The sequence below is a fragment of the Hyperolius riggenbachi genome, chromosome 9 (assembly GCF_040937935.1).
Source record: "Hyperolius riggenbachi isolate aHypRig1 chromosome 9, aHypRig1.pri, whole genome shotgun sequence".
Classification (NCBI taxonomy): Eukaryota; Metazoa; Chordata; class Amphibia; order Anura; family Hyperoliidae; genus Hyperolius; species Hyperolius riggenbachi.
In genome coordinates this window covers 218,090,445-218,104,237 of record NC_090654.1, presented here as the reverse complement: position 1 = coordinate 218,104,237, position 13,793 = coordinate 218,090,445, and the positions used below count along the sequence as shown (strand labels likewise).

The 13,793-nt window shown below is 42.2% G+C and overlaps 1 protein-coding gene across 5 annotated transcripts in view; it reads right to left on the bottom strand.

The window, feature by feature from the left end:
* Positions 1 to 6,532: 6,532 nt before the first annotated feature.
* The window catches only part of PLXNB1 (plexin B1), a 319,785-nt gene continuing 312,524 nt past the window's right edge, over positions 6,533 to 13,793 (bottom strand). For all 5 annotated transcript variants that reach the window (XM_068254005.1, XM_068254008.1, XM_068254007.1 and 2 more), the window contains 4 exons: positions 12,981 to 13,045; positions 12,820 to 12,895; positions 11,236 to 11,310; positions 6,533 to 8,204 (listed from right to left, as the gene is read on the bottom strand). In XM_068254005.1, the coding sequence (XP_068110106.1) occupies positions 8,100 to 8,204; positions 11,236 to 11,310; positions 12,820 to 12,895; positions 12,981 to 13,045 (321 nt within the window). In that variant the 3' untranslated portion in view covers positions 6,533 to 8,099. The remainder of the gene's footprint in view (positions 8,205 to 11,235; positions 11,311 to 12,819; positions 12,896 to 12,980; positions 13,046 to 13,793) is intronic.

The window sequence follows — 13,793 nt, the reverse complement described above, 5'->3', positions numbered from 1 at the left end:
CCTGGCACCACGAGAGAACGCGGAAAAGCCGCCGCAGGTACTGACAGCAAGGCGGCTGTTTCCGCGTCCAACGCGGCGGTTGGTACGCGGCGGCGTGCGGTTGGTGTGGCTGGGTCTGTTAGTTCACATGGGCGGATGGAGAGCTACGCGCGCGCGGCCCAGATGTCAGGACCTTTATACCAGCAGGGGAAGTGTCAGCTGATCAGGAGGATCAGCTGATTCCTGCTGGACTCATGATTGGCTGAGTGGCTTGGGCGGCAGGCTCCAGCAGCTATATATACAGCTTGCCAGTTGCTGGTTGTCTGCCATTGCAAACACTTACGTGGAAGCATTCAGACCATAGTCAGATCCTACAGTGTGTTAGAATCGGGAGGACCTGGGAATTCACACTGAGCTAGATTACGCTCGTATGTTATGCTATAGACTAGTTCCAGGGTGTTGTGACTACGGACCTCACACCCAAGACTAGGGAACTGTATTATCATTTGTGTTATGTTCCAGACTAGTTCCAGGGCGTAGAGACCAAGGACCTCACGCCCAAGACTAGTGAACTGTATTATCATTTGTGTTATGCTCCAGACTAGTTCCAGGGCGTAGAGACCAAGGACCTCACGCCAAGACTAAGGAACTGTATTATCAGTTGTGTTATACTTCAGACTAGTTCCAGGGTGTCGAGACTATGGACCTTACACCAGACTAGGGACTCTGTGTTATTGTGTTATACATCAGACTAGTTCCAGGGTGTAGAGACCACTGACCTCACACCAAGACTAGGCATTGTTTGATATCTGTTACTACTTTGGGGACTATCTCTCCCCCTTAAGAGATAGTCTCCTGACCTGCTAGTGACATCCACCCTTCAGGTGTCACTCCCGCTCAGGTTCCTCCTACCTTCAGCCTGACTCCACCCCTTGGAGAATCTCAGGCTGTTGGAAGGTTCCGGTGTCCTCAAAAGCAGTATTTCAGGCTGCTTCTGATCACCTGCTTGGCAGGCGCATTACTCAAAGTATTACTGTTACACCAAACACTCATATACCTATAGGTGTCCAGAGGTTAGCAATATATCTGATTGTCGGTGATACTGCAGATCATCAATAATCGGGTATATATCTGCATTCTTGGTGATACTGCAGATCACCAATAATATTCTCTCTGCGTGCTGACACCAATCGTTACAAGTATACAATATAAGCTACAGTGATAATTCTCTAATGATTACTATTGTTCTAAAATTGCATTGCAGGGATCCTGAAGGGTCGCACTGCCTGTAACCGCTGTGGAGCGACCATACAAGTTAGGCATACTTTACAGTGAAAGCATGCCTCACTTCCAAGTTAAACGTGCACGATCCACAGTTAACCACTTCCCAACTGAGGGGTTTTACCCCCTGACCACCAGAGCAATTTTCACCTTTCAGCACTCCTTCCATTCATTCGTCTATAATTTTATCATTACTTATCGCAATGAAATGAACTATATCTTGTTTTTTTCGCCACCAATTAGGCTTTCTTTAGGTGGGACATTATGGCAAGAATAATTTTATTCTAAATGTGTTTTAATGGGAAAATAGGAAAAATGTGGGAAAATTTTTTATTATTTTTCAGTTTTCGGCCTTTATAGTTTTTAAATAATGCATGCTACTGTAATTTAAACCCATTAAATGTATATGCCTATTTATCCCGGTTATAAAACCGTTTAAATTATGTCCCTATCACAATGTTTGCCGCCAATATTTTAGTTGGAAATAAAGGTGCATTTTTTTCAGTTTAGCGTCCATCCCTAATTACAAGCCCATAGTTTATAAAGTAACAGTGTTATACCCTCTTGACATAAATATTTAAAAAGTTCAGTCCCTAAGGTAACTATTTATGTATTTTTTTTAAATTGTAAATTTTTTTTATTTTTTTTTTAATTACAAAAAAAAAAATTGGGGAGTGTGGGAGGTAAGGAGTTAATGTTTTGTGTAAAACAAGTTTATTTGTGTGTAAAAAATGGTTAGGGTGTAGTTTTACTATTTGGCCACAAGATGGCAACATTACAAATTAGTTTCAGGCGACCTGCAAGCGTCCTTCCGGACGCTTGCAGGAAGTAGAAAGAGGCTGGGACTTTGTTATTTTTTCACAATGATCGCGCTGCTCAGCCGAGTGGCAGCAGATCATTGCGGGGCTTAGATCAACGAACGGGAATGGATTTTCCCGTTCGTTGATCTCTGGGCGAGCGGGCGGCGGCGTGTTTACTAGCGGCCGGCGGCGTGTTTACGAGCGGGAGCGCGGGCAGCGGCGGGAGTGCGCAAAGTACGGATTTCTCCGTCCCTGGGGGTGAAAGGATGGAAAAAGGGGCGGAGAAATCCGTACGCGCGGGGGTAAAGTGGTTAATCTTGTGCTATACCGACGGGACGTGCCACACCACACCGCAATCAATGCCTTAAAATCAATAAAACCCTTAAAAACCAGAGCAATTTTCACATCCCACTCCTCCCATTCATTCGCCAGTAACTTTATTGTTACCTATAACACACAAATGATCTATCTATCTATCTTTTTTTTTTTTTTTTGCCAAAATTAGGCTTTTTTGGGGTGGTACTTTCTGCTAAGAATTATTTTATTGTATCTGCATTTTAAAGGCAATAATTAGAAAAAATGTATTTAGTTATTATAGTTTTAAAATAAAACTTGCTGCGGTGGCTAAAATCCACTAATTTTATTTGCCCATTTGTCCCAGTTATTAAACCGTTTAGATTGTATCACTAGTACAATATATGGCGATAGTTTAATCTGGAAATAAAGGTGTATTTTCTCCCTTTAGTGAATTTAAATACTTTATTTCTAATTACAAGCCTTTATTTGCAAAATTAACAGTAATATACCCTCATGATATACATATTAAAACGTCCATAAGGTAACTATTTATGTTTTTGTTTTGTTTTTTAAATGGTGTTTTTTTTGTTTTGTTTTTTTACAAGTGTTTTATTTTGGTAATCATAGGGTAGGGGTGTAAGACGTTAAAATGTAATAAAAATGTATGTATTTCTATCTAAAAAGTGTATGTGTGGGTGCATCTTTACTTTTTGGCCACAAGATGGTGCTACACTGAACTGTGAGTACTGCTAACCGTACTCAGAAGTAGTTAATGGTCCTGTTTACGTTTGTTTTGTGAAAAATCTCAGCGTCTTGTTGATGCCGGCTTTTCATTTATCACAGGCACTGCGATTGGGTTTGGGAACAAGCTGTTCCCATTCCCCGTTGCTAAACGGCGGGATTGTGGTGGAAAAAAATTACAGAGGCGCAGGGAGGTAAACAAAGCGGGTACATGTATTTACACCCCCTGTTGCGAAGTATTGTGCAGGGGACGTACATACACGTACCAGCAGTCATGCAAAGGTTAAAAGAAAATCTACAAAGCATGATAGTGGCTTCATAAAGATGTTCCATAGACTTTCAGATTGCAGAGTGGCAAACAAGTGAACCCAGAAAAAGAATGATTATCCTTTATGTTGATTGCCACTTTAAAAGAAAAAATGTGCTGCAGCTTTATGTATTTATTGCCGGCTTTGAGCTGCTCATTTTTTTTTATTTTATTTTTTTAAACAAAACCCTAAATGGTACAGATTGCAACTGTTATTCAGTGTTCAATTCAATAAAATTTCTTGCAGTTTAAAATAAGTTATCAACTTGTAGTATCATCGGAAAAAAAAATCCTTTTCACAACAGTCATAAATCTCTGAATCAAATAGTAATTATTATAGAAATAGCCATTTATATTTTGTTCTTGAAAGGACACTGGAACTGAGAGGTATATGTAGGCTGCCATATTTGTTCTTAAAGGATACCACAACTGACATGTGGCATAATGAGATAGACATGGGTATGTACAGTGCCTAGCACACAAATAACTATGCTGTGTTCCTTTTTTTCTTTCTCTGCCTGAAAGAGTTAAATATCAGGTATGTAAGTGGCTGACTCAGTCCTGACTCAGACAGGAAGTGTCTACAGTGTGACCCTCACTGATAAGAAATTCCCCCTTTTTTATCTCTTTCCTGCTCTCAGAAGCCATTTTCTGTTAGGAAAGTGTTTTATAGTTGGAATTTCTTATCAGTGAAGGTCACACTGTAGTCACTTCTTGTCTGAGTCAGGACTGAGTCAGCCACTTACACACCTGATAATTACCTCTTTCAGGCAGAGAAAGAAAAAAAGGAACAGAGCATAGTTATTTGTGTGCTAGGCACTGTACATACCCATGTCTATCTCATTATGCCACATGTCAGTTGTGGTATCCTTTAAACAATACCAGTTGCCTGGCTGTCCTGTTGATCTGCCTCTAATACTTTAAGCCATAGGCCCTGAACAACCATCCAGCAGATCAGGCGTTTCCGACAATAGTCTGATTAGATTAGCATCATGCTTGTTTCAGGTGCAGAATTCAGACACTACTGCAGTCAAATAGGTCAGCAGGATAGCCAGGCAATGGGCATAGTTTAGAAGGAAATAAATATGGCAGCCTCAATATCCTCTCTCAGTTCAGGTGTCCTTTAAAGCCCTAGTTCACCATTCTGGATATTTTCTTGATAGAAAGGAAGATTATAGGACTGTGCTATTACTTACCAGTTCTCAAATTTGAAGCAGTCATTGCAGAGAAATGTCCTTTGTAAAAGTCAGTCACATGACCCAGAGAACGGTGCAGAAAAGGTATCGAACTGCCAAATACTATTTTCCTTTACTTATAAAGCACCAACATATTGTGCAGTGCTGTACAAAACTTAACAAGGGGGTACATTTGAATACTGAGACAGTAATAAAAACATTTAGGGCAGAAAAGAAGGATACAAGGCTTGAAAATGTTTTTTAGTATTACAGTAGAATCCCTTTATAGTAAACCGGGACCTGAGGACTGTTAACTACCGTATATCAGAGTTTACTATACTGACATTCTACTGTAATTCTAACATTAAGTCATTTAAAAAACAGATTTTCTTCAAGCAACTCAAAATAACCAGTTTTCTTTTTTAAACTGTAGATTTTTTTCATAACCCTTAAAGGGACTCCGGGCTCTCCAAAACAAAAAGATTTATACATACCTGCAGTGGCGTAGCTAGAGATTATGGGGCCCCATAGCAAAACCTTCATGGGGCCCTCAGTGCTAGGCACTCTTTAGCTATACCAACTGCCCCTACCCCATGGTTATGAGTTAATTGGCAATACACATTCTCATGCAATCTACATTGCATATAGTCCATGGCCATGGGCACTGATAGAGGGTGGAGGGACAAAAGAAAGTTAATAGTGAATACTTCAAGTGCCCCATGGGCCCCCTTACGTTCCAGGGCCCCATTGCAGATGCTATGGCTGCTGTGGCTATTGCTACGCCCCTGCATACCTGGGGCTTACTCCAGCCCCATCCGCTCTGAATGCTCCCACGCCACTGTCCTCAGTTTTCTGCAGCTCGGTTACCGGGTCCCCGCACTTCTGTCAGTCAAAGCCAGTCTGACGTAAGGGAAGTAAACCCTCTACATATCTCTCCAGCAGGTGCTGGAGAGATACGTAAAGAGCGCACTTCTCCTGCATAGACTGGAGCCGAATGACGGAAGTGCGGGGACCCGGTACCGGCGCTGCAGAAGACTGAGGACGGCGACGTGGGAGCGATTCAAGCGGATAAAGCTGGAGGAAGCCCCAGGTATGTATAAATCTTTTTGTTTTGGAGAGCTCTGGTACACTTTAAGGCAGCCATACATCTAGCGATGATGGGCAGATTCAACCAAGAGACAAATCTCTGTCTATTTGAATCGGATTACAGAGATCTGTTGACTGTCCATACACCACAGGCCGATTCCCAATCAATTTCAGCATGAAATCGATCCAGAATCGGCCTTGTGACGCCTCATCTGTCTGCCCCGAGGCTGTCCCCTAATGATGAATGTCCCCCCCCCGGTGCCCTGTGCAAGGAATACACTAACTGTCTGCGACCTCCGCTTGTCCCCCACTGGCTTCAGGGATTCCTCCTCTGCATACACGCGCGCCCCACATAGTTTCCTAGTAAGGGTGCGCATCTGAGACTTCACACATGTGCGCTCTTACTAGGAAACCATGTGGGGCGCGTGTGTATGGAGCAAACAGTGCGCCCAGAGCCAGTGGAGGTACAAGCGTAGGTCACGGACAGGTAATTTATACCTTGCACGGGGCACATTTATCATTGGGGGACAGCTTTGGGGGTTTTGCCGTGTCCGTCAATCGTTACGAAATTGCACGCCGTTCCTGCCGCACACCCAATCGAGCAAGTCGGCCCAACAGCATGTGCGATCGACAATGCGCCCAATGTTTGGCCCGAAATTGGTTGCATTGTTGATCGGGAATGCACTTGGCGGCACTGTTTTTCATCCAATGCGATTATAATAATCAAACTGGATGGTCGATCGGCTGCCTAGTCGCCTGATGTATGGCCACCTTTACAGAAAAGAATTACATTTCCACCATTCAAGTGGCGAACAGTAATCACTATCTCTGCAGACAATCTCTTTCACATATTAAATTTTATTGAGTATTTTTGTGTAAGAACTATTGTTTTGTCTTTATTAAACATTTTTATTTTTCGGCATGGAGTCTTTTACATTCACATAATGCAAACAAGAGTAACGTTTCACAGATTTGTCTCTTTCTGAACATACTCTAACTTGTTATTAGGATCAGAAGATTCACGTTCAAGTTTTGACTTTATATTATGTTAAACCACAAATGTCTAATTATTTAGGAAAAGGCAGCACAAGTGGCAGGTGGGAGGGGCCATATGGAAGGAATGCATAAAAGCAAGAAAAATAAAAACTAGTAACAAAAACTTTAAAAAGAGAGAGAGAGATGAAAAATAAGAATTGTGAGTAGCTTGGGATGTGTGTGCTGTCTTTAAAAAATAAATTACAATCCTCCTTTAGTATTTAAATATCATTCTTTCATAACTAGTTTATGTACACATCCATTTTGGAGCAGCAAGTAGCCACAACATGTGGAACCCTACAAAGCAGTTCTGTGTTCCTCTACGCGCAAAACAATATTTTTGAGCGCAACTCTACAGTTAAACTTTCCCACTAATAAATATCTAATTTAGTGCAGTGATGATCTATCTACAGTCCAAGCGCAGGAGATCAGATCCTACTTCAGTCCTTTTATATATTCCACCTATCATTTTTCTTTTTTAAATCTGATCCAACTGGCTCATGTCATTGGCAGATGAAATGTGGGTGGTCTTGAACAACCAAAAAAGGAAGACTTCTTTTTTTCTCCTTTAGAAACAAATAAGCAAGTCTCCAAGGCCAATAAAAAACAGTCAAACTTCAAAACACATTTGTACTCCTCTTTTACATTTCACTTTACCACTCAAAGACTCAGTGTAAAAGAATTAAAAAAAAAAACACATTAAAAAAATAAAAGTTTACACTGGAAAAATGAGGAATGAATCATGGTTTTTGGACAGGTTACATGACAAGTTAGTTGATGCTGAATTTAGTTTTTTTCCATTTTTTACAAGATGGACACATGGGAATAAAAAAAGAAGCTGTCCATTGATAAGAACTCCAAAGAGTTATAACTGATCCATTAGTGCTTACAATCTATAGAAGCAGCCTTAGCCGCTAACGTTTATAGCTTCGGCATCAATAAAACCGTACATCTTAAAATGGAGCGGCAGATTCACGCTCAGAAGGCTCGCGAATAAGACTTCCTTGAAATCCAGCAATTTCGATTTATTCTGCTGCTTCCTAGCAGTTCCTTGGACAACAGGCCCTCGAAATCCATTGTTAAGGTTGGCACGTAAGATGATAAAAGTCTCTGTAGTAATATACAAGAGTTTCAACTCAACCCAATTCTGGGATAAAAATCTTTTAAAGTTCGTAGAGTAAAAAAATTTCTTATAAAAAATATTTTCATTTTTTTCCCCCACCACTGAATACGATCACCTTCTGTGCAAGCGTCTGACCTCATTGACTGGGAATGCAACATTGGGCCAGACAGGCTGCCTACATCTCAAGAGGCAGAATTGTACGGAGTTTGCGATTTTATAAAAATCGTTCTGGACGAAAACATGTTTAGTATAGGAGAAGTTGGGGGGAGCGCTGGTCACAAATCTGTCACTTTGTTCTCTACAGCGGCTGCAATTTGCTGCAATCTGTAGCCGAGCTGCATCTTTTGGGCCGTTGTGTCATCTTCCAGTGCTGTTATTATCTGTAAAGAGAAAGAGTTGTAAAACATTTTTGTGAGACGGTTTAGCAATAATCGTTAAGAAATGTTGCTCAGATGTTTTCTGTTTTCTCACAGCCTGGTATATTTTATGGGGGGCAACCCAAACTACCCTGATGCAGCAACTACAACCACAGTCAGAGGTTAACCTAGTAGGTCGGCTCATTAAAGAGAACCCGAGGTGGTTGGGGGGGGGGGGGGGGGGAATGGGACACAAAGGCATGTTCTCTGCCTCATGGCATGCCTCTTTGTCACCAAACCACCTCAGGGAGTTATAGCTCCGAGATTAGAAACAATATTTGTCGCTATCTCGGAGGTAAACCTGTGGGTGAGATATTCCCTGTTCAAAATGCCCACCAGGGGCATTCTTGCAGGGTTTCCAGAGCTGCCATTGGGCAGATCTCTCCCTGGCTGTGCCCCCTGCCGCTCCCCCGTCTCTCTGCATGCTGTGATTGAGAGAATGACTCTCTCATTACAGCCTCATTACCTAGAGGTCACGAAAGTGAAAGTGGGCCATTGCAGCCCACGGGAGCGGCAGTTTTGGAGGCTACCTGATCCGCTCAACCACCGGATCAGGTCGCTTAGTTTTTGTTTTTTCATTTCATGAGCTCACCTCAGGCTCTTTTTAAAGGAAGAGGCAAATTATCTCTGGAGGCATCTGTATTCACAGTAGATTTTTGTGTGGGGTGCCAAAAATCTGGTGCGTGTACAGTTACCAAGGCCTCTACATTTTGTTTTATGAATTACCTTTCTACTGTGGCACTAGAGGCAAACACTTTACTGTCCACAGAACTTTAGCAGCCCATCAGCAATTAAAGCACCAAAAACAATAAAAAAAAATTACATGCCAAATATTTTTTTGTGCTAAGCACAGTAATTCACATAAAAGGTTTACAAGGGAATTATTTGTACTTTTGTTACATACACTTTAGATGTTCCTCGACAAACAATTTTCATGGATTGTTTTGGCCAGGAATACAAGTGTGTGCCGAACCTCTGAAACCACCGGCCTCCTCTTTAGAGATCTGCCAGAATGGTTCCATTTTGTCTAACTTTCATTGTGAATGTGCAACCCTAAAAGCAAGTTCTTGCAGAAGGGTGCTACTTATGCATTCCCCAACCCTCCCTATAGAATGAAGTGATCTACAAAGATTGTTTTTGGTGGCAAATATTTAAGGTGTGAACAAAGCTTAAAGTGTACCTGAAATAACATGTAGCATGGCGAGATAGTCCCAATCCTAATTAGAATTAGCCTGTGTTCCTTTTTCTTTTTTCCCAATGTAGGGGGTTAGTGAATCTAGGGCTCTAAGTGACAATTTCTCTACAGGTACACTGCAACAATCAGTAACAACTAATTAGAGGCCTTAAAACCCCTGCTTCGCTGAAGAAGTCAGAGTGCAGGTATCCAATACAAAGTTCAATAGTTCAAGATGTGTATGCATGGGAGCTGTATAAACAATAGAGAACTGTAGTTATTCACCTTAACCTTCTAAAATACAACAAAATAGAAATACTGTTATATGGGATTCCAGCTCTACTTAGGAGGAGGACAATAGATACCTATCTATCTCAACAGTTTATGTAACTGAAAAGAACTCTAGAACTACAGTAGTAATAATAATAATAATAATAATAATAAATAATAATAATAATGGCAGTATTTGTATAGCGCCTTTCTCCTGTCGGACTCAAAGCGCTTGTGAGGCAGCCACTAGAGCGCACTCAGTAGGCAGTAGCAGTGTTAAGGAGACTTGCCCAAGGAACTCCTTACTGAAATAGGTGCTGGCTTACTGAACAGGCAGAGCCGAGATTTGAACCCAGGTCTCCTGTGTCAGAGGCAAAGCCCTTAACCATTACACAGTATATAGGACTCTCATTCCCACCAAGATTCGGAAAAGTCAATGTCTGTTAATGAGATGCTAATTATTCCACCTTGCATGCAAGTTTAACGTAAATTGTATGTAGTTTGGAATGGAGCAAATCAATCACGACCTGCAGATTTTGGTCCATCTCTAAACTTCACAAAATCTGCATGGAAGCAGGAAATGATACCCTCTCACTGGCCTTAAACAAATACTGTTTATTAAAATTTCAAACAGCGTAAAAACAAACATTCAAACAATCCCATTGCATTGCCCTTTGTAGGATAAGCTGGGTAGCTGTGTGCCTGCTGAGTTTATCAGCTGCGCTTAAATGCACAATTATGCTCAACAAAAGCCTTTGATAATTGTGCATCAAAGACTTTTGTTCAGTGTGTGTATAAGGCTTTAAGGTAAATACACACCCACTGCAAAAGGAAACGACGGGTCCGCTGGACCCTCCCGCTGGGCGGTCTTTAGCCGACAGTATGCGCATGTGTACGCGATGTAAGTGGACTGATAAGGCTGTTTCTGAACGATCCGCTCAGCGAATCGTTCAGAAACAGCCTTTTCAGTCCACCGACAGCGCACACACACGCGCATACTGTCGGCTAAAAACCGCACAGCAGGACCAGTCGTTCCCTTTTGTAGTGTGTGTGCGCACCTTTACACTTAGCTAATCGGGGCAAACTGGGGGTATTTGCATTTTCAAAAGTACACTTTCTCTGCGATTATGTTACAAGAAAAGCTTTTTATTGTTTACCAGCTCTGAGCTCAGGTAACTGGAACCAAAGACAGAGAGGGCTTCACTGTAGCACACAGGTGTCGAACGCCAGTCCCCGGGGGGCCATATCCACACCAGTTTTTAAGATGGCTGAGAAAGGGGTTCTACTTGATGAACCACACCTTTCCTGATTCAGTCCCATCAATTACTTTGAACTGTTGCAAAAAAGTGTGAGGACTTTGACTTTTGAGGACTGGAGTTTAACCTCCCTGTTGTAGCAGAAGATCTGCGGAAGGCTTGTGGAGACAATCCACTATAGGCATAGCCTAGGGTGGGCCTAGAAGTTTGCAGTCCATGCTCCGCTGGTCTACAACTCTGGGATTTTTTTTGCTTTAATTGCTGCCTGCTTGCTCTCTTTCACATGCAAACTCACCTGATCATAATACTTATTAATATACTTGTAGAGCTCATGGAGGGCTACCAAGGAATTCAGTTCTCCGGAACAATTCTAAAAAGAAAGTCATTTAAAAGAACACTATTAGACAGATGTTTAAACACCCTGAACATTGGCTACTTATTTAAACTGGTCTTTCACATCTATGATGGTACTTGAAGAACCTGTCACATATAATCTGTATCGAATATACATTGCTATAATGAATCTTCCTTCATTATGAGTGCAAAAATGTCAAGGAAGAAATCAGACTTATCTTCTGTAAAATAAGCAGATCAGTGAGACAAGTTGTGTTTAATCCAATGGTAGTCAAACTCATCCCTTTTATACTGGATGTTTAATTTATAAGCCAAATCTCAGTGTCACCAAACTGGTTAAAAGCTAGCTTTGCTTTTCTACATAATCAACCAATACTTTGTTAGGGCCAGTGCACACCAAAAAGCGCTAGTATAATCGCAAACGCTCAGCGCTTTTTGAAGTGATTTTTCTAGGTGATTGTAGGCATGTGTCTAGCAATTTTCTAATAATGCCCAGGAATTTCTCGAGCCTTTTTGTGTAGCTTTTTTATTTTTGTTGCAGTAGATTTGTAACTGAACAGCTTCTGTACCAAAAACCGCTTGGAAAATTGCACTAATCTTTTGTTATTTGGAGCGATGTTCCACTTTCCTATACGTAACACTGAGGCTGAATCGCCTCAGAAATCGGCAGAAATGCTGCAGGACCCGAGTTTGGGAGAAAAATCACATTGCTCTGGTGTGATCCATCCCATTTACATACATTAGTAAAGCGCTTTTCAAAGCACAAGCATTTTAAAAAGCGTTCACAAACGCTCTTGGTGTGCACCAGCCCTTAGAGCTAGAAACTAAGGGCCATTTTCCACAGGTGGCTGAACTGCACGCTCAGTGAGCGGCTACCAAGCAGCTGCGAGGAGTTACCCAGCAGCAGCAAGCTGTTGCAAGACTTCAAGAGTCTTCTCACTGCCTATCAACTGCTTGTGGAAAAGGGCCGTCAAGCTTTCTATTAATTAGAAACATAAGCTGACAATCCTATTCAGCATCTCTGATCAGAATGATCGTCCACTGCAGTGTCAGTCAGCACATTTCTCCCCCCCCCTCCCCCCCGACAGGTATTGGAACCATTCCCTCCGACAACACACTATGTCCTCCGGGGGCCCCAAGCAAAATTTCTGGAGTATGGCAGCATAGAGTGGTGCAGCTGCCAGTAGAAATGGACACCAGACACAGCACTGGGGCAGGTAAATATTACACTGTTTCCTGTGCTTACTCTGCAAGGTGGAAAGGAGAAGAAACCCCCTTATGGTTACGTCAGTGTGCAGACGCAAATCCAAAAACATCAACATGCAATTAAGAGCCCATCAGCAACACTACAAATTTAGTGATTATTGCACACAAGCATCTCTTGAGTAAGATAAGATTATTAGCTGGATTTATAACTTTTCAACCTGTACAAAAATGCTCAACTCGGGCATGTTCTCAAGTATTATATGTATAGCTGTAGTATGCATTATAGCTGATGCCTCCACAGAAGCCACAGAGGACATACCCTGGACAGCTCTGCTAACGCTGAATTCATTTCCTGGTCGCTGGCCGAGATGGTCTGCCGAATATCAGCATAATACCTGAAAACCAAGAGAGATCATTAAAATCATTATACAGCTATTGGAGAAGGAGACAGAAAGTGATGTACTGAGGCTCTATTCATACCTCTCCACCATCTGCTTGTACCGAGGAATGTCTCTGGCATACAGTAACTTGTTTATGGGAGAGTCCTATGGAGAGAAGATATTAGTGCGAAAACAGCCAGAACTTAATAAAAATAAAGAAAACAAAGATGTTTTTAAAGGATTAGACATTAGGTTTGATGTAAACAATAAACAGAACGGAAGCCCCCCCTCTGTCGATGCTTCATTGTATTGTTATTCAAACATTCATTAAGAAAAGCCATGCTGTGGGAGATGGTGAGGGCAGGAATATGGGAAGTAGAGATGGGTGGAAGCAGAGGCAGCCTTAGAGTATGCGGGGCCTGGGGCGAGTGTTATACGCGGGGCCTAGAGCCATAAGTGTAGGCCATGTACCGTACCACAATGCTCACAGGCTTGTCCACCTCTAATGCAGTATTCCTTATTACGGTTTAAAAACATGGGATAGGTAAAGGCTGGCTGGGGAACTTGGGATAGGTACAGGCTGACTGGGGAGTTAGGGGTGTGTACCTGACTGGCTGGGGATGGGTGCTAGACTGGGGAGTGTGTCTGGATAGAGATACAAGGTTTGGAGACCAACGTTTGTATCTCTATCCAGACATGCTCCACAGCCAGCCTAGTACCCATCCCCATCCAGCCTAGTACTCATCCCCAGCTCCTCAGTCAGCCTAGAAACCATCCCCAGCCCTTGTCGGAAATCTTTGGCTGTCCACAGGCAGTGTGAGGGGACCAGAGGATGCTTCAGTCATCCTGGAAACCACCCCCAGCTCTCCAAGGTACACTAGCACCCATTTCCAGCTCAGCAACATATTACCAC